Here is a 22,165-nt window from a genome sequence, read left to right as displayed (position 1 = left end):
AATGCAAACTACAGTAGTGTCAAAGAATCATCAGTTTGTCTCCCAAAATTGAGGAAGTGGTACACTAAGTAATGCAGCCTTTCAATGGTCTCCAGCAAGTTTCTACCTGGTCAAATGAGAATATATTCCAACAACTGAATATATGATGTTATTCACATACAGGTACAGATCCATGCACAGAACCTAAAGGTGAAAGAAATCTGAGACTACAATCCCACCAAGCTATGGGGATGGATGCGAAAGAGACTATTTGAACAAAGTGTCTTTAAGAGCAATTTTGCTACTTATGTCAAGACTGAAGGAATACAAAGAATTTTGTCCTCCTATAATATCTTAAAACTTTCCTAAAAATAGACATAATAAATACTTATGCAAGATTGGGACATTCTCACAACATAACGCAAATTTGTTACAAACAATCCATTTATTGGCTTTAAAATAACCAAATAGTACATCAAAAACCACTTCTTTTCAGCACTACCCTAAATAGTGGTTAAGTCTTTGACATGTTATAATGAGCAACTGCACAGTAATATGATCTGACTTTTTACCCATAGTTTATCATAATGCCAATCATTCAAAAGATACATCTGATGCCTCCACACATCATATGTAACCAATTTTTGATAGCTGAAAAAACAAAGGTAAAAACAAATTGGATAAAAAGACTGAAGATACTGAGAACAATTAAAATGATTTAAACACATCAAGACCAACAGCACGATAAACTTTCTCAAGTTGAGCAAAATTCAGGTCAAAAACACATTTTCTTGAAAGCATAAACCATAAAACCGAGTAAAGCACATGATCTGAAGACAAAACCACTATTAAGTTTACACCATTCTACGAATGAATTTCAAGATCATATGACTGTCTTTGAAGATTACATTTTGTACAAATGTAGTAGCTCATCTCCTGTTTCTACATTTTTTACATTTCTTACAACGCCACATATAAATTATGAAATTGTCAGTGGTGCTATCATAAGAGCAGTCGAGAAATTGAGGAATTTGAGCCAAAACTGTACAAGAATTTTACAAATTCAGCAGAATGATTTTTTGTTTAATTACAATGTTTTTGTAAGTAAGCAAAAAAACTGTCTATATATTAGTGAAAATTCTACTAAACATTTACATACGTACACATTTTCTGCTGTTCTCTAAATTTGTATGTATTTTGACTGAAAAAGATCCATATGTCTTTAAGGGAACAGAAATTATATTTGCAGCTTCTTGGCTCTTCAGAAGATTTATACGGTTAAAGAGATTCTCAGGCATATGTACAAAACAAATGTTCTCCTTTGTTCATTAGCAGTAGCACCAAGACTCCTTTCGGTCAACAGAACTACTATCTAGAAGGGGATAAAGAATAAAAACACACGGTCAGATCTGAATAGGTCTGATTCTAAACATCAAAGACAAACAAATCAGGTTTAAAGTTGGAGCAATAAAACAAAATCAATATTTACATTTCTCTGCACAAAATTTTAAAAACTTAAAGATACATTTCTTCCAGTGGTACTACAGGATGGATGTATATCAGAGGGAGCATTTTTGAAACTGGATCATTTGGCCAATTAAGTTCAGATGCATGTTTTTCTTCCATACCTTTTATATTTAAATTTCCATATCTATTATGCATTTTCTACAAACAATTTGACAATTTACAAAACGTGCATTCCGTTTCCACAGTAGTGTTTCCCATTAACTCTTACCCTAAATTTCTCCTCTCTGGTTAGCATCTTAATTGACTAATGGAACCAATTCCTGATCATTTACTACAACAACTTTTACAGCCTGGAATGCAAAAATTTACATTTGTGTACAACCTTTAAAACAAGTCACCCCAAAGTGCATCATTAGGGATAATATAAAACCATTAGGAGGAGGCAAACAACACATGGGTCAAAGTAATCGATGATTTTAAAAAAATCTTTCATGTAATGTAAGCATCACTGGAAACTGCCAGAATCTATTGCCCATCCTTATTCAGCCTTGAATAGAGTGGTTTCCTAAGCCATTTCAGAAAACAGTTAAGAGTCAACCAGAAAACTCTTGTGATGCCGTCATAGTGTCACTACTTCCGAACCAGGAGACCCAGGTTCAAGTCCCACCTATTCGTGTGCGCACCGTAATTCTCTGAAAGGTTGATCAGAAAAGATTGCGTCAATCATATTAGAATGAATCTAGCATCATAAACAGGCCAGACGAGATAATGATGGCAGACTGCCTTCCTTAAAGAATGTTATCAAACCAGATGAGCTTTATGGCAATTAATGATGGATTCATACTCATTACTACACAGATAAGCTTTAAAATTTAAATAAAAGCCTACAATGTAAAGTCCATCAGATACTATTGTAGGATATGAACCTGTGACCCCAGTCCATTAGTTTTGACCTGTAGATCATGTATTCAGTGACATCATCACTATCAGTTTCCCCTGAATCAGGAGCTTGGAAGAGGAAAAGGAAATGGAGGTAATACAGAGGCAATTCCAAATGGAGTCTTCTATACAAAAGATTTAGTGGTCAAGGGGAAGAAGGGGTAGCAGCACACAGTTGGATGGATGATCTCTGTCAAAAACTACAAGTTGTCATACTTCATTTAATGAAGCGAAGGGAAATCATGGAGCATCTGAAATGGTCTGTCATTAGTCTGGCTTTAAAGGCAAAATATATACCTCATGGATGTGGAGATACATAGGAAAGAGAATATCTTGGTCATGAACAGATGAGAAAATGGAGATGAATCGTCAAAGCTGAAGACCGAGACTGTGTTGGGATAAAATTGACATCAGAAAGCTTGATGTCCTTTGCTATATTCTTTACATTTGACCTAGCTTCCTTTATATTTCTTTATACGCTTACCACTTCTTTTAACTAGATCATCATCACCTAATAGCTCTACCACATGTTTCACCCTTTGTTGTTATGTATTAACTTGTAGCTTTTCCATCTACATTCCAATATTTATTATCAATGTAGTTGACAATTTTCTATTCTGAATATGGTTCCTTTATACATTTTTTTTATTTCACCAAGTGTCTTTATCTTCACTGTTTCACTCAGAACTTAATTACATTGTGATCACCATTTCCTCAATGATCCTCTAATTTCTCTCTTTATTACCTAGAATCAGGTTTTGGAATCCTTCCTTGAAGGAACAGTTGTTTATTTTAAATAAACACCGGAAACAAGTTTCCTTTCCTTGGCACAAAATATTTCTTATTCTAGTCTACTATCAAATGATGGAAATCACAATTTTGATTTTGTTGTTAATGCACAGAAAGACAAATTTGTGCAAAGTATAGATAATTTTTGCCCTATCTCAAAACTTCCTTAGTTTTTGCCTCTTGCATTTTACGGAGACCTGCATTTAAATCTTTGCCGCCCTCTTGAGCCAGCACTGTAGCACAGGTTACGAGGGCAGCCAACAAACATCCTAGCAGTATTTTATTGATTTTTATATGCAAACAAGTGCTCTGGAAAAGCTGATCAAGAGATTAACATTCTTGGGGAAAAAAAACTGACTATACAGCAATCACCTGTCACTACTGAATTTCAAATTTATAAAATTTTCCTCAAAACAATCAGTACAGTAATGCCAACTCTCAATTGCGACAATTATAATTATCACAGATTGAACACCTAAGACTAAGACACAATCAAAATAAAACACAGAACTGACAACATTAATGAGCAGTTTCCAGATAACCCGAGAGAGATTTCTCTGAATTCACTTCAGAGTTACCTCCTCCTTTATCTAGGATCTTACTGATGAAACTCCAGTAGATGCACATTGTACCTAATCAGGGAGCATTAATCAAAAAGGTAGAACACCATTTACTTTTCCAGCAAAGACAAATGCAATTTAATCAATAATCTACCTCAAGACAGAATTCCAACAGCAGTCACTCAGTCAGTATAGAATGGAGAGGAGAAATGAGGAAATAAATACAAAAGAAGTTGTTCAAGGAAAATTACAAATACATTATTTAACAAAACAGATATAAGCTATAGTGGTCCACTCATTTAAGATGTGTTTTGCACACAACTCTGAAGTTCAAGTGATCCAAGTAAAATTACCCCAGTTCTTATATTAATATGACACAACATCTTCATTCTAGTACAATCTACTGTTTCAGACCAACTGTTATTCCAAACGCAATGTGGCAATACAATGCGGTAATGCAATGCGCCAATAATTTTGCACAATACTCATGTACAATCTAAAAAACCCAACTCTGCCTCCCAAAAATTGTAATATTCTATATATCTGCAATAAGTTAACAGGTGATAACAGGTTGAGACAAATATTGGATTTTGCAAGTATTTGATTTCAATTGCTTTTATACCTCCTCATGCATAATAACATGGTGACACAAGGAGGTCTGCAAGAATCACCAACTGATCGTCTGTGAATTGCTGCTTATGCTCTTGCCAGTTATCATGGTGAGTTCTTCGGAAATTGGATAATGTTTTCTTCACAGTCATCTGCAAAAACAGAACAATTTTGAAAAAAGTGAAATATAAAATTGGGGACTAAGAACAAAGTTAATCCAATATGAATCAAGCAGGTATTTCAACAAGTAAGTAAAAAACATGAGCTGGTGGGCACTAAAAATAACAGCATTTGAATAATAAATAACAAAACATCAACTAGGGTTTCAACACCAATGAGCATAAAGTAGCAAGAAATAATAGAGTGGTGGAAGAAAATCAGTGTTGGTGACATAAGGTATGTGTTTTGAAATGGAACTCGGGATCAAAGAAGCAGCAAAACTGTATGGAGTTTGGGCTAGAGTCAAGAAAGGATAAATTATTTTTTTGGGCAGAGCTAAAGTTCAAATTGAGGTGCTTCTGATGAACCCACAAGAAAAGGATTTTGTAACAGTGCTACAGCAATGGAGAGCCAACTGATCCTATGCTCAAAGATATCAGATTTCAGGGGCAAACATGTATATAAAAACAGATGTTTGAGGATGGAATTATTTGTGATAGTATAAAGGTATTGCTGAAGATGTGCTGGCTGACCCACTACATTAAACCAAGCTAAATGCTGACAGGTCCACAGCACCTTATGATTTACATCCTAAGGTCACACAAATATACAAACATAAGAAATGTGAGTGGGGTATTCAGGTTGTCACGCCTACTCTGTCATTTGGTAATATCACAGATGTGGTTGTGATCTCTACCTTCCTGTCTATCCCCAATACCTTTTGAGTCCCTTTTTAGTCAAGGAACTTTTTGACTCAGTCTTAAAAACATGCTATAACCCTATCTCCACTGGTCTATGGAGCAAAGAGTTCCACAGACTAATCACCCTCTGGGCACTGCGCCCTCACTTCTAGTCTCTCTCATAAGGGAAACATACTTTCAGCACCTTGCTGTGAAGTCTTTATATGCTTCAATAAGATCACCTCTCATTCTTCTAAATTCATGGATACAATTGTCCAATATTTCCGCATAAGACAAATCATTCATCCTAGCAATCTGTGGAGTGAAATTATTTGCACTTCTCCTAATGCAATTATATTTAAGTCGAGTGTGCAGGGTTAAAGTGAGGAGCATACGGTTTAGAGGCGATCTGAGAAAGAATTTTTTCACCCACAGGGCGGCGGAAATACAATGTTCTGCCTGAGGTGGGTGTTGAAGACAGAAGCATCTGGATGATTACTTAAAAAGTATCAGGGCATGGTAGGCTATGGATGAAGCGCAGGTAAATGGGATTAGTGTAATTTAGTGTTTGATCAGCAGCATGGTGGGCCTGTTTCTATGCTGTATGAATCACTGACACTAAAATGTCATCATCCAAACAAAGAGGGGCTAGCACACCTACCTGTTCATGACTCCTTACAACCATCTCCAGAGACCAACTCATTATAGAGGCAGATGCAAAGCTGCACCATCTTCTATAACACTTGCTGCTAATTGGAGCACAAGGCTGCATGAACAAATAGCTAGCCTCCACCTTGGCAAAAATATGCTGGTCCATGGAACTGAGCGCTGTGGAGGGAGCAGAGAGGGCAGGCCCCAATTCAACTATCTCCAAGAGAAGCTTTCATTTCTCTACAAACTCAGCCTGAACCTGCACACTTATTTTTATTCTTCATTTGCTTCCCATCAACCCTAGTTAAAACGGTCAAGGTTTGAAATGTTGAGTCTTTCAAAACGTTTTTAAAAAATGACTAGCAAAAGTTATATTTCCCTTTAATTGTTTGTGTTCTCAATGACAGCCCATTTTTAGTTCACACCACTACTGATATCCCTGTTTATATGCAAATCTGACCTGAAACTGCACATAATCATGTACTAGCTATGAAAGTGAACAGAACCGCACACTTCCATTCATAGCAATGTATTAGTTTCAAAAATCACTCAGATGTAAAGATTTACCCATACCAGAAAATCAAGACTATATGGTTAATCCAAGTATAATTTAATATTGTACGATATGAATGAAGGTATACAGTTGCAGTTCTTACATGGAACTAGAAATAGGTAATTCGAAGTTTTTGATATTGCTGCATTCACAACTCAATGTTGTGTAATGCAACACTAGGAAATACAATGTATTTAAATAATGGTTTCATTTTACCTCTATAGGTTGTGGATCATTGAGGTGAACACTAAGGTTCATCAGAAGTTGTGGCATCCAAGTTGGCACTTCATACGGACTCGATAAAATGCAGGCACTTAGTCCCAACACTCCAGCATGTCGACGAACTAAATCTACAGGGAAAATCATTAGAAATTTTGTCAAAATTTGCATCCTTAAGTGGATTTTAACTTGTGCTCACTTATTGCATGTTCATCTTTTAGACAATCAACAGGGAAACCAAGATGTAAAATATTAAATGATTAGCCTAAAAGTAGCTTCTGACCGACAGGCCAATTCCTTTTACCTGCTGGAGGAATTGTATCCACTGCCATGCCTGCATCTCTCTTCCTCTTCTTTGGAAGCCTGGTCTTGCAGAGCTGTTCAAAGTGACTCTGCATGGAGCAATCCATGGTCAGAAAGTTGCACTGTAACAGACCACTCAGTGTGGTAGCAGCCATTTCTCTTGCCTGTGAGCAGGAAACAGATGCTCATTAGTTGATACCCACTGTTCACAAAAGGTGCCCAACACACCATTCTGCATCATTCACGTCCGTTCCTTCAGTAGCACGAAGCCTATTCATTCCAAATTCATTCCAAAATATACAGCAGGCCACCAGCTTATTATCGATAACGGATCCATTTGTAAACTCTGCAAAGTTTGTAAACATCTTGCTATCTGACTTCCAATAATATTCTTATCCCATCAGCTTCAAAAACCCCCAAGTTATACATGAAATTGTGTGTCTGGACAAATGCGTCGTGCCTCCTTAACTTCTAACTTTAGCATAGACAACCATATTATTTTTCAAAATCATCTCCTCTTCAGTTTCCTGCAACAGGAGATTAGTTTTGCTTTGTTCTATTCCTAATCCTCCATGCACTGCCCAAGTGCCTCCAGCAATGTCAATTCTCTTCCCACATCTCTACCACAAGTAGATTTTCCCCCCACCTAGTTGTCTGCTTCCTTTATCTAATTTACTCACTACTTCACCTAACTCTTCACAATGAGCTGAAGTCAAATGCACACTCTTGATGTTATTTGCCTGACAAACTTAGATGACCTGTAACTTTCCCTAATAAATCATTGCCCCATCACAAACTCCACACCCTCCAGTGAAAAGACATCAGAATGATATAGACTGTTCAGAATTCACGTGTACTACTTTGAACTCTGAACTGACGTACTGAACTCTTTCTAATCATAACAAAAGCACCCTACTTCAACTTCTGCAACACCAAAAGAGGAAAGTAGAACCCAGTAATCAAAGAAGACAGTTCAAGACAGAGAGATATAGCAAGTGGGGTCAAAATAAACACACACAAGCCCGATCATATATCACTACGGTTCTCTAGATATTAAACACCACAAAAGTATTAAACACTGAAATCAGCTGCAAATAACAAAATTATAAATTTCCTCTATAGAGATTAAAAACTCCATCTCTCAGGATGGATGTCAACACACTATGAAAAGTGATCATTTGGTTGCTGTTGACCATCTGATCTACTACTGTTGAGAAAAAAAACTAAACATGTACACAGCATCTTACATAAACAGGTAGAGAAATAATTTAAAAGTGCTTACACTGCAATTCTTAAAAACATTCTAAAACCACAGACCAGCAATGACTTGGCACAACACCACCATTCCTACCAGCCCCCCATCACCACCACACAGTATAAATTCTGTACCACAATTCAACTTTGTTCACACAACCATGTTACAACCACATTAGTAGATGGGTGGCATCAGATGCACTTTGTTGGAAGTATTAATTACACGACAGACTTGGGCGTTTAGTTATTACAGGACAAAATTAATCCTAACATCACAGTAGCTATAATTGCAACATTTAGGTTTCTTTCATAGTGAATGTGTCAAGAGCTTAAAAGAACAGTCTCTGCAACAAAATTGCACAAAAGTGCATAGAACATTTTTTACATCAAGTATCCATTAACTTAATCTATCAAATTACTTTCAATGGTATTTTGTATACAGCCTGCAGGTTAAAACTTAAATTCACGAACACAATACTCTGATCTTCAGTAACATACAGTGATGCTGCAAGTACCATGCTAACTGAACACTATTACGACAGAACAAATGTGTGGATTACTAATACAGGTTATTTGAATTGACATATCAAATGAAAAATGTAAAATGACAGCAGTGTTCTAAGTAAATGCTGAACCTCTATGTGGGTTTTGCTTCCAGCAGGGTATTTTAACCTAACGCGGTAATGTTTATGCCGTTCCTTATAATGCATGAGTCTAGAATGCTGAAGAATCCAGTTGTTTACTATAACTAGTTATGATATACAATTATTAAATTCTCAGGCACAGAAATATCTGGGCTAGTATTAAGCTATTTGCTTACAATATAGCAGCATACTACTAATGGTATGTCACATTTCAAGTGGATCCCTTTATTTCCTCAGGTTACATGTGAGAGTGATGTTACCATGAGCTTGTCTCAAAAAGGTACACTGGCATACTGACCAAGGAAAGTAACAGAATAGCCTAGTGTGAAAAATCAACCAAATCTTTAAGGACTAAACTATTAAATGAACCAGAAAGGACTAATGCAATCTCACACCCGTGAAACTTCACAAATGAAAATGAGCAGAGGCATTATGGACTTATTTACAACACTGCATGTTGTATTAAAATCAATTAAGTACAGTGTGAAATGAATGACAGCAGGCAGTTATATTTAGCCATTAGCATATTTGGTAACTAGGCGAATGCAAAAAGCCACAGTTCATGTACTCTGTATATTAACTGCATCAATTTTGAGGCAACAAGGCAAAAGTTAACGTTAAAGATCAAAATTTAACCTCAACTCTACTCCCCAATTTAGAAAGTTGTCACAGAAGGTACTCAATAAAATCAGTCACTACCTTTATAAAAAATATGAAGGAATAGATAAATTTCATTAAACACAGGTTGAAGACTTAAATAATTAAAAAAGGTACAGGTAGAGATGTTCTAATTTCTATGCTGATGGGACTACATACGTAGGCATAAAAGACTGAATATTGTATCTCTGATAATCACATACTGGAATGTTAACTCAGTTTCTTTAACCATGCAGGTGTGTGACTTGCATTATTCACTTTTATTTCAAATTTCCTGCCTCGACGGTATTTTCTTTTGAAAAAGGTGATATTTTAAGACAGATATTTCACTCAGTTCCCAAGATCCAATACTTCCGACCTCACAAACTTCTGCTCTCTTGCCACTGTCCCAGGTTTGACTCCCTTTTAGATGATCCAACAGCTTTTTTGCGTGTGCGCGGTGTTGGGGCGGGGGGGGCGGATGCTGCTGCATCCTTGAAAACACTTGAAACTCACCACACACAATAATTGCTCTATCACACCTTGATCAGCATTCCTGTCCAGCACTTCCACCATGTCAATTTCTTTCCTGTCCAAACAACATTTCAATGCTGACCCTAAGGACTATGCTTTTCTACGTATTTCCTTCCTAAATATTTGTTCTGTTGTGAAGCATGTTCTTGTCATTGGCTTTTTGTAGATAACTACATTTGACATCAGAACTTTGATGAAAGCCTGGTCGAAAGGTAATGACATCTTTCTCTTTAACAAAGCCTTTCTAATTGGCTATATTTTGTACACTTTCCTCATTAAAAACTGTCATGGAGGGGAGTAGCACTGATCCCCAAACTCCAAGGTAAAGTAGGAGCATTCAAATGCCCCCTGACCAATCACAGCTCTACTTCACTATTGTCGCTTTCAATTCCTCCACTGTTGCTAAATTACTAGATTGCCTCACCTGACATCAAGTAGTGGATGAGCAGAAATTTCCTCCAATTAATACCACAAAAAGCTTCTGTTTTTGGTCCCTGTTGCAAACTCCCTTTAATAGTTACTGTCCCTATTCCAGTCCCTGGCATTAGTTAGAGATGAAAAACCATGGTGCCATATTGAATCCCGGGAAGATCTTCCAATCACCGTGAGTGCCTTCTTCAATAACATTGCCAGAGTTCAGTCCCATTTCAACTTATCTGCTCTTGAAATCTAAAATTCATGATTGTTGTTTCTAGACTAGACTATTCCAATTCACTCCTGGTTGATTTACCATTCTAGATCCTAAAAATGTGAATTTATTCAACAGTCCACAGTGCATGCCTTAAGTAACAACAAGTCTAACTCATATCACCTACGTGCTCACTGACCTGGTTGTGATTATAGAGTTCCTATTCTTCTTTTCAAGTCTGTTTCATGTGTCCTTATCTCTAAACTCCTTCAACCCAATAAGCCTCAGATTTCTGTGTTCATCTAACTCTGGAGTCTTGAACATCCCAGATTTTAATCACTCCACTATTGGCTGCTGTGTCTTCTGATGCCTATACACCAAGCTATGATATTTCCTAACTAGATGACTAGATGATTCCACCTTTAGTCCTTTGAGACACTCCTACAGAGGTACCTCTTTGGCCAAGCTATTTGACATTACATCATGTTTGTTTGGGTTATATTTTGTTTAACAATGCTCCCTTGAAGTGCTTTGTGAACACATTAAAAGATGCTATTATATGAATGCATGAAGCATAAGAAATAAGGTGGATGAGCTTGAACCTCAGTTGGAAGTTGGCAAGTATGATGTTGTGGGGATAACTGAGACGTGGCTTCAAGCGGACAGGGCCTGGGAACTGAATATTCAAGGCTATACGTGCTATCGAAAGGACCGACTGGTGGGCAGAGGGGGTGGGGTAGCCCTGTTGGCAAGGAATGATATTTGGTCCCTTGCGAGGGGGGACAGAGTCAGGAGATGTAGAGTCAGTATGGATAGAACTGAGAAATTCTAAGGGTAGAAAAACCCTAATGGGAGTTATCTACAGCCCCCTAAACAGTAGTCAGGAGGTAGGGTGCAGGTTGAATCAAGAGTTGAAATTGGCCTGTCACAAAGGTATCACTACAGTTGTTATGGGAGATTTCAACATGCGGGTAGACTGGGAGAATCAGGATGGTACTGGACCCCAAGAAAGGGAGTTTGTAGAGTGCCTCCGAGATGGACTCTTAAAACAGCTTGTACTGGAGTCCACCAGGGAGGAGGCAATTCTAGATCTGGTGTTGTGCAATGAGCCGGATTTGATCAGGGACCTCAAAGTAAAGGAGCCATTAGGAGGTAGTGACCATAATATGATAAGTTTTAATCTGCAGTTTGAGAGGGAGAAGGGAGAAGGGAGAATCGGAAGTGTCAGTATTGCAGTTGAATAAAGGGAACTATGGAGCTATGAGGGAGGAGCTGGCCAAAGTTCAATGGTACAATACCCTAGCAGGGATGGCAGTGGAACAACAATGGCAGGTATTTCTGGATATAATGCAGAAGGTGCAGGATAGTTCATACCAAAGAGGAAGAAAGATCCTAAGGGGAGGCGGGGGCAGCCGTGGCTGACGAGGGAAGTTAAGGACTGTATAAAAATAAAAGAGAAGTATAACATAGCAATGATGAGTGGGAAGCCGGAGGACTGGGAAGCTTTTAAAGAGCAACAGCGGATAACTAAAAAGGCAATAGACAGAGAAAGAATGAGCTATGAAGGAAAACTGGCCAAAAATATAAAGGAGGAAAGTAAAAGCTTTTTTAGGTACGTGAAAAGAAAAAAAAATGGTTACGACTAAAATTGGGCCCTTGAAGTCAGAAACGGGTGAATTTATTATGGGGAACAAGGAAATGGCTGAAGAGTTGAATAGGTACTTTGGATCTGTCTTCACCAGGGAAGACACAAGCAGTCTCTCAGATTCAATAGTGGCTGAAGGACCGAGGGTAATGGGCGAACTGAAGGGTATTTATATTAGGCAGGAAATGGTGTTGGAGAGACTGTTAGGTCTGAAGGCTGATAAGTCCCCGGGACCTGATGGTCTGCGTCGCAAGGTACTTGAGGAGGTGGCTCTAGAAATTGTGGACGCGTTGGTAATTATTTTCCAAGGTTCTATGGATTCAGGATCAGTTCCTGCAGATTAGAAGGTGGCAAATGTTGTCCCACTTTTCAAGAAAGGAGGGGGAGAGAAAACAGGAAATTACAGACCAGTTAGCCTGATGTCAGTGGTGGGAAAGATGCTGGAGTCAATTATAAAAGATGAAATTATGACTCATTTGGATAGCGGTAACAGAATAAGTCAGAGTCAGCATGGATTTACGAAGGGGAAATCGTGCTTGACTAATCTTCTGGAATTTTTTGAGGATGTATCTATGAAGATGGATAAGGGAGAGCCAGTGGCTGTAGTGTACCTGGACTTTCAGAAAGCCTTTGATAAAGTCCCGCACAGGAGATTGGTGAACAAAATTAAGGTACATTGTACTGGGGGCAAAATACTGAGTTGGATTGAAAATTGGCTGGCTGACAGGAAGCAAAGAGTAGTGATAAACGGGTCCCTTTCGGAATGGCAGGCAGTGACCTGTGGGGTACCACAAGGTTCAGTGCTGGGACCGCAGATGTTTATGATATATATTAATGATATAGATGAAGGCATTAGAAGTAATATTAGCAAATTTGCTGATGACACAAAGTTGGGTGGCAGTGTGAAATGTGAGGAGGATGTTATTAGAATACAGGGTGACTTAGACAGGCTAGGTGAGTGGATGGATGCATAGCAGATGCAGTTTAATGTGGATAAATGTGTGGTTATACACTTTGGTGGTAAGAACAGGAAGGCAGATTACTACCTAACTTGACTCCATTGAGATAAAGGGGAAGCACAACGAGATCTAGGCGTTCTTGTACATCTGTCAAAGAAAGCAAGCATGCAGGTACAGCAGGTAGTGAAGAAAGCTAATAGCATGCTGGCCTTCATCACAAGGGGAATTGAGTACAGCAGCAAAGAGGTCCTTCTGCAGCTGTACAGGGCCCTAGTGAGACCGCACCTGGAGTATCGTGTGCAGTTTTGGTCTCCCAATTTGAGGAAGGGCATTCTTGCTATTGAGGGAGTGCAGCGTAGGTTCACAAGGTCAATTCCCGGAATGGCGGGACTATCACATGTTGAAAGATTGGAGCAACTGGGTTTGTATACTGTCGAGTTTAGAAGGATGAGAGGGGATCTGATTGAGACGTATAAGATTATTAAGGGATTGGACACTCTGGAGGCAGGAAGCGTGTTTCCGCTGATGAGTGAGTCCAGGACCAGAGGACACAGTTTAAAAAGGGGTAGGCCATTTAGAACAGAGTTGAGGAAAAACTTCTTCACCCAGAGAGAGTGGTGGATATATGGAATGCTCTGCCCCAGAAGGCAGTAGAGGCCAACTCTCTGGATGCTTTCAAGAGGAGCTAGACAGGGCTCTTAAAAGATAGTGGAATCAAGGGTTATGGGGATAAGGCAGAAACAGGATACTGATTGTGGATGATCAGCCATGATCATAATGAATGGTGGTGCTGGCTCGAAGGGCCGAATGGCCTACTCCAGCACCTATTGTCTATTGTCTAATGTTAGCCGCCCAAACTCGAAATGCCAGGAATACATCTTACATAGAAAGATACAGATTGGAACCAGAGGACCCATTTGGGCCCTTGAGCCTGTTTCATCATTAAACGAGATCAGGACTGATCAGATGATGGCCTCAATTCACTTTCCTATTTAGGACAGATATCCTTCATTGTCTCTGAGCCAGAAACGAACTACCTCTGCCTTACATTATTTAATTATTCAAATCACTGTCTAAAGGAAGAAACTCACAATCCTTACAGCAAAAATTTCTCATCATCATCTTAAGATGGAGGCTTATTTTTAAATGTGTGTCTCGGTTCCAGTCTCATCCAAGACAATTTAGCTTACACGGTTCAGAGCTTGTGCAAACCTTAATGTTGTTTCAGGAAATTAAGTAACTTGATAATATCTCAAAAGGAAAACCTCAGATAATTCAATAAAGTTACTGATTCATTTTAAAAGAAATTGTCAAGGAGGAGGATCAAGCGAGTTACATTTCTCTGCGTCAAGACACCTTTAAGAACAGAACACTGTGGTCATAGCTCTCTGCCTTCATCCATGCTACACTGCTTTTGTTATACTTACGTCCATTGATAGATAATACTGCCTAGACTCCAAAGTTACTCATCATTAGCATACTGACCCCTCAGATTCATTGCTACAGGCAGCAAGGGAAGAAAACATTTCAGATTTCATCTATTCTATCTAAATTTAAGATATTTTGAATAGAATGCAATTGATAAAACTTTCAAAAGACTACAGAGATGCATATCAAGGTGAAGACAAATTAGCTGCAGCTGGAATGCAACAATCAATGAAAATGAATTTAGCCTCCTTTTGTACAAATATGGTAAAGGAAGAGACGACAAAAGGGAGAAGTACATAATTAGTTAACTGTATTACAAACAAGATAGGAAGAAGTCATCTATTTAAAAAGTTTTATTATGACTCCTGGATTAGCAGAGAAGTGACCTAAATCTCAAACTTGCCATTTCAGAACTGGATCAATTAAAAAAGTAAGACAAAGAAAATCAAAATAATTGACAGGCTCAGCATAAAGCTCTTCTATGATTTATATGACCCATGAAAAGAGCCCAGTGTATTTCAAATTCCTTGGAAGGACAAAATATCTCAAAAATACGAATAACAGGTTAAACAATTTGCTACTCTGCCGTCTCCATATTAATGATATTTTCCACAAATAAGATATTGTTATCAGTTTGAAGAGGAATGCTTGGTACCTCACAATTGAGCAAAGTGTTGTATCAATTTCAAACCGTTGATACAATACAAAGGACAAAGGCCACATTGTTCCATTGACTCCCTCATCAAATCAAACCGTATGATTGCTTGTTTGTAATTGCTAGACTATCAATTGCAATACACAAACAAAATTTCTATCGTTTGTAATATAATTCCACAACTGGACAGAATCTGCTAAAAAATCCGAAATGTAAGAATAACTGTACTAACAAGACAATTAATCCAAGATAATTTGTTCAGGAAGATTACTAGAACTGACATATGCAGGAATCCATTGTCTGCAAATAAAAGGATTGTTTAAGTCTTGTACCTTAAAACTACCCAGGAGTCTGGGCCCTATTGCTTTCTCCTTGAAAACGGCCAGAATTAGCACTTTTCTCCTGTGGTATAAATTTTTATGATTGTTCAAAATTTGCTGTTCATTTTTATCCTGATGAGGGCAAGACAAAATGTTTCACCTCTTTCTTTTTCGCAATATTCATCCACTACACTACAAGGTGACCATTCACATAACTGAGTCAATACCGCCGTACTAGCAAAAACAATGGGAACAAAGTAAAATGGGCAAGTTAAGCTATTGTCCAAGATAATGAAATGTGAGGCTGGATGAACACAGCAGGCCCAGCAGCATCTCAGGAGCACAAAAGCTGACGTTTCGGGCCTAGACCCTTCATCAGAGAGGGGGATGGGGTGGGGGTTCTGGAATAAATAGGGAGAGAGGGGTTAGTGGACCGAAGGTGGAGAGCAAAGAAGATAGGTGGAGAGGAGAGTATAGGTGGGGAGGTAGGGAGGGGATGGGTCAGTCCAGGGAAGACGGACATGTCAAGGAGGTGGGATGAGGTTAGTAGGTAGGAGATGGAGGTGCAGCTTGGGGTGGGAGGAAGGGATAGGTGAGAGGAAGAACAGGTTAGGGAGGCATCATTCTTTAGATGACATGTCCATCATGGGCCTCCTGCAGTGCCACAACGATGCCACCCGAAGGTTGCAGGAACAGCAACTCATATTCCGCTTGGGAACCCTGCAGCCCAATGCTATCAATGTGGACTTCACCAGCTTCAAAATCTCCCCTTCCCCCACCGTATCCCAAAACCAGCCCAGTTCGTCCCCTCCCCCCCACTGCACCACACAACCAGCCCAGCTCTTCCCCTCCACCCACTGCATCCCAAAACCAGTCCAACCTGTCTCTGCCTCCCTAACCTGTTCTTCCTCTCACCTATCCCTTCCTCCCACCCCAAGCCGCACCTCCATCTCCTACCTACTAACCTCATCCCACCTCCTTGACATGTCCGTCTTCCCTGGACTGACCTATCCCCTCCCTACCTCCCCACCTATACTCTCCTCTTCACCTATCTTCTTTTCTCCCCATCTTCGGTCCACCTCCCCCTCTCCCCCTATTTATTCCAGAACCCCCACCCCATCCCCCTCTCTGGAGGAGGGTCTAGGCCCGAAACGTCAGCTTTTGTGCTCCTGAGATGCTGCTGGGCCTGCTGTGTTCATCCAGCCTCATATTTCATTATTTTGGATTCTCCAGCATCTGCAGTTCCCATTATCACTAAGCTATTGTCCAAATATCTACCCATAGTTTCCGGCAAATGTGAGGTCATTGCCGTGTGTCATTTGGCACACTAAAGTCAGTGTAGCTATATACTCCAGGCTTTTTGGTTTTCCTTCTTTTTCATTCATTCACAGCACGTGGGCATCATTTATTGCCTATCCCTAAAAGTCAACCATATTCCTGTGCATCTGGAGTCACAAGTGGTCACTGACCAGGTAAGGACAGCAGTTCTGGCATTAAAGCACATTAGTGAATCAGAGAGGTTTTTCAAGCAATTGACAAGGGTTTTGTGTGGTCATCATTAGACTCTTGATTCCAGACTTTGGTTGAATTCAAATTCCACCATCTGCCATGGCTGGATGTGAAACAAAGGTACCTAGAACATTTCCTCTGACCCTGGACAAGCAGTCAAGCGATAATACAACTAGGTCATTGCCTCCCACAACTAGAACATTGTGGTGAGAGTAGCAGAAAATTAGAAGACAAAGTCAAAAACTAATGCACTAGCCCCCCCGCCCCCACAAGTGATTCAACCTCTTTGTCATAGGATTGTTAGCTATGTTAGCCTAACTATTCTCCAAATCTATTTGTTGAACACAAGTTGTGTCTGTGAAATAATTTCTATGTATAAAGGGTGTTTATGTAAAGATTATGACAAGGAAAACTGAAGAAAATGCATGAACAGCAATTTGAACAGTCTTGAAGTGCCTGCATCATCTTATCCTAGAAAGTGACAAAGTTAGAAATTAACAGCTTATCAGTGCCTAAGAAAAACTTTAGTATAAAAGATGTGTTGAATAACTTGTGTTGAACAATGCAACTTAACATTAGCTGATCTGAATAAAAAGACAGATTTTGAGCACATTTGTCATTTATAACTTATAGCTAGAATAAAATTAAATTAATTTGTCAATGATATCTCAAACATCTGTAACCAATCGTTGATGTGCTAACGATTACTTATAATTTAATACAAATCTTGTATACAGTGCTGAAAAGTAGTCAGCAACAAGTCTTGATATTTCTCCTATTTAAAGCAATAAGTTGCAAGCAATATGCCAATGGGACAATAATGCTAAAAATTTTGCTGCAATGTTAATTAAATTAATTGGTATCTGTGTGGGAATTGTTGTTCATTATAGAAACTAACTGGAGGACAAAGTATTTGGGATCATATTAAAGGCTTATTTGACAACCCAGAAAAACACTGCATTACCTGATTGTTATTTCAACAAGAACGATTAGGCTGACCAACTAGCCAGTATTTGAAATGGAAGTCCTCAATCTCGGCTCCTCTGCTGGAATAGTGTACTACGCTTTAGAGTTTTACTCTTTGCACATGGGCAGAATGCACCTTCACAAGCAAACTGCAGCCTTCATCCAGAAGCCCACATCACAGGATCAGCAGCTTCCACAGGCTCGGCAGCATACCCCACCCCAACTAACCAGCTGAACCCATATTCAAGATAACAACTACTTTCACCTCACCTCACACTATCCCCCATGACAAAACTGCCCTTATCTTTCAGCTACCCTCCCATCCCATCACCCCGGCAATGATCATGACGCTAATCTGCCTTTTACTTAATTATGTGTTAATGACATGTCTAATTATATACACAATTATAGCTGACTTGTACAAATATTGGAAGGATTTCAAAGAGAGGATACAGAGAGCTTAGTTTAAAAACGAACATATGAACATTAGAGTCTTCAGTGATGGGATGCTCAGTGTAAATAGGCAGAAAGAGAAGTTGTAGGTAAAGGTGCAGAGCATTTGATAGAAGAATTAGTTCACTCAATGCTGATGCATCAACTGAAATTTCTGGCCTTACCTGGGTCTCAATTTGTATTGTCTGTTTTTGCTTTATCCAAGTACACAACATATTTTTCGTTTTAAAGTAATTTGAAATGATAAACAATCCAGAAAATCCAGTGTAATGAAATGAACTTTTTTGTTCTCACTTATTGATGGACCTGGCCAGCAGGTTCAATATTCATTACAAGTATCCATAAGTCCCATTGCAACACCTGACAAACCACCCCTATCTGGTCATTCTATTTTCACTCTTTAAAAAAAAATTTTACTATTTATTGCCTGCTGTACTTTAAATCTTGATGGATACAACATCGTATGAATCCTGTGCCTAATAGCTTTAGCAGATACATTACTGCTGAACTTTGCACGCACTTATCACTGTTTCTATGATTTGGGATCACTTTACCCTATATAACATGAATCTCTGCACTACCATCAGGAGTCAAGTGTTGATCTTTCCTTTGTGGCCAGGTAAGATTGTTTCACGGCTGCAACGAACACCCTCGGACCTCCCGGGGTCGGAGGTGTGCGTGCGTGTGCATGCTCTCCAGTTTCAAAGGCCTCATTCATAACTTGTAAACACAACTTTGTACCACAATCTTACATGCACTGCGAAAGCACTCGAGGCAGCGGACTGCCTGTTCTGATTCCAAGGTCAAGGAAGAGGCTATACTTGTTCCTAGGACGTGGGTGTTATTGACTAGGGCAGCCCTTACCGTCACTCCTCAACTGTGGTGGAGAGGCACTATTATTAACAGTAAAATATTAGAGGACTTGAGAATTTATTAAGCTTGACTTTTACACAGATTTATCTGAATCCTTACTTGGGCAGAAATTTGCGCTGAGCCGCTACAACTGCATTCCTCTATGTTACCTAAAATGGTTTGATTTCAGAAGGCAGGTGAGACAGATTAAGTAACTAGGCTGATCTTCAGACTGCAAAAGTATGCATACACTAAACTGACAAAGACCCTGACATAAAAACAAATCACCGTTCCTTCACTATTAGAATCAAACCTTGGGACTACCTACTTAACAAGACTTATTTTCTTAAAACAAGGACTGAAGCAGTTCCAGGCAATGGATCACCACCTTTTCATACACAATTAGGGATGGATAATTCATGCTGGTCTTGCCAGCAATGCCCAGATTCAGTCAACAAATAAAAAAAATTAAGAACGAATGGGTACCTTAATTTGTTAAATAATTAATTAGCAAATAATAAATCAAGGAAATTGAGTACTTCAAAGATAGTTAATAAAACTATGAGTTAAAATTATTTCTAATAGGCAGAACTTTGCACCAATGAAATCACAATACCTGTATAATCATCGGCAAACATTTCCTAATGAGTAGGATTATCTACCTAGGAAATTCCATGTCACTAGTCAACCTGTACATTGTGTTTGTTTGACTGTGTGCCTGTATGCAATTGTTTCAAGTGCATGATTATTCGATTTTACAAAATAGGCACAATTAAATCCTAATAAAAAGGTATAATTTGTCTATCAAGTAATAATTTCCACACCTGCACATTTTAAGCCTTTGATGGCAATTGTTACAGATATAGCTATTTTCTCATATGGCAGCAGCAAAAGTTTAAAAAAACAAAACAAATAACAAAATCTAACTCAGATATGCAGGTCAAAACTGCTTGTGTATACTATGATTATCTTGTACGCTGCAAAATTTTCTCTGAAGGCTTGTGCGCTCCAGGATCTCATTAGGACTTCAATACACATGAGCAATTCAGAAATGCTTCATTGTTTACAGAGATAGTGGTACCATTTAATTAAATGGTTGACGGTTGCACATTGCTTGTGAAGAAGGTTTGATCCTTCTGATTATATTCGGGACTAGACAGAGAAACATATTTGGCATCTGCAGCTCTCCTAAGCATCGTGCCATCAGGATTTTGCAAGATTGTCAAGGAGTTTCAGCAATAATCGAAAATAGCCTTTTGGACAGGAGCTGGTTTGATGGTAGGTTGGTCAATACAGCCTGGACCAACAAGTCTTGCCTGATGCAGTGATTATATGGTGGTGTGATGGTGTACAAGACATTACTGTAATTTGCAGAAGACAGAACTTGCATATAATGTGAACTGTGAAGATAATAATAGGTTATGAAAAGGGCACAGGCAAACTGGTAGAATGAACAAAAAAGTGAGAGATGAAATTTAATGTAGAGAATTGTGGTGGGAATAACAGCAACATACAGTAAATGATTTCATTTTAAAAGGAAAGAAGATAGATATCTCCAGGTATATGTATATCAAATAAGACAGGAGGGAAGGTTGAGAAAATGGTTAAATAGACAATCTTGGAATTTATAAAAGCATAGCGTACAATGGAAAGGAAGATATAATGAGGCTTTCTGAATCACCAATCCATCCTTAACTGGAGAATCAAATCCAATGTTGGACCTCACATTTTAGAAAGGATATGATTTAGAGATGACAAAGAAAACAGTTCAGGAGACTGGTATCAGGGATGAGGAATTTCAGTTTTGACAATAGACTGGTTGAAGCTGCGATGTTCTCTTTAAAGAAAGCTGCCAAGTCATTGGAGAGAAGTGTTCAAAATCATGAAGGGTAGTGATGAAGAAAATACCCCATAACAGGGAAAGATCAAAAACAGAAGGTGATAGAAATAACATGGCAAAGAATCAATAGCAACATGAGGAAAAGCAAAGTGACTACGATCTGGAATGCACTACCTTGGTATATGGTAGTGGAAGATTCAGCTTTGACTTTCAAAAATCCATGAGGAAAGACACTGCTGTAATCTGAGGTAAGGATGGCAAGAGAAAGGAGGGAAACTAGCTGAAGTGCTCTTGCAGACCCTTCAATTGTCAGTACGGTAATTATTCTATGATTCTTTCACCACATGTATTTAGTAAGTTTCTGGACCAGGTTAACCTGCTCGGTGGTTTCTTCCCAAGATTCTGAAGATGCTATATGTACATTTGTGGGAACAACTTTTAGATCTAGGTTACCTTTCGCACCACAAAAGGTAGAGTTCAGTTTGCTTAATCTGTGTTGAAGTAGCATATTGAAGAAATTAATTTGTGGGTTTGGCCAAAATCATTGCCAGAACTAAATCTACATACTTTATAAATCTCCCCACTAATGAACAGATCTTCGATTTGTGAGGCCAAGACAATGTCCTTGGCACATTTTCAAGTATTTCTGAATAATGACAGTCTTCTCACCATTTGCCTCAAGTGGTAATCTTAGATCAACTACAGTTAACTACAAAAAGACAAGATGTTTGCTGAAATCAGATTCCCATTGACAAAGGCAAGTTAAGCAGCTCTTTTGATACTGCAGTGAAATAGTGTGTTTCGGTTGATTGAAATTTGACAAATTTTGTTGTTATGTACCAGCAATCAATTAATGAAAAAGTGTCAAGATGGTTTTGGTTTCAAAACCACACTGTCAACTTTCTGGTCATGTTTCCAAAAATTCAATGCAATG

The 22,165-nt window shown here is 38.7% G+C and overlaps 1 protein-coding gene across 3 annotated transcripts in view; it reads right to left on the bottom strand.

The window, feature by feature from the left end:
• Nucleotides 1-424: 424 nt before the first annotated feature.
• LOC125454746 (proteasome activator complex subunit 4) overlaps nucleotides 425-22,165 on the bottom strand; it is a 157,584-nt gene continuing 135,843 nt past the window's right edge. For all 3 annotated transcript variants that reach the window (XM_048535892.2, XM_048535895.2, XM_048535893.2), the window contains 4 exons: nucleotides 6,910-7,072; nucleotides 6,603-6,736; nucleotides 4,357-4,495; nucleotides 425-1,351 (listed from right to left, as the gene is read on the bottom strand). In XM_048535892.2, the coding sequence (XP_048391849.1) occupies nucleotides 4,361-4,495; nucleotides 6,603-6,736; nucleotides 6,910-7,072 (432 nt within the window). In that variant the 3' untranslated portion in view covers nucleotides 425-1,351; nucleotides 4,357-4,360. The remainder of the gene's footprint in view (nucleotides 1,352-4,356; nucleotides 4,496-6,602; nucleotides 6,737-6,909; nucleotides 7,073-22,165) is intronic.

The sequence above is a fragment of the Stegostoma tigrinum genome, chromosome 9 (genome assembly GCF_030684315.1).
Source record: "Stegostoma tigrinum isolate sSteTig4 chromosome 9, sSteTig4.hap1, whole genome shotgun sequence".
Lineage (NCBI taxonomy): Eukaryota > Metazoa > Chordata > Chondrichthyes > Orectolobiformes > Stegostomatidae > Stegostoma > Stegostoma tigrinum.
The sequence above is the reverse complement of the archived record's forward strand: the minus strand, read 5'-3'. Positions and strand labels throughout refer to the sequence as shown.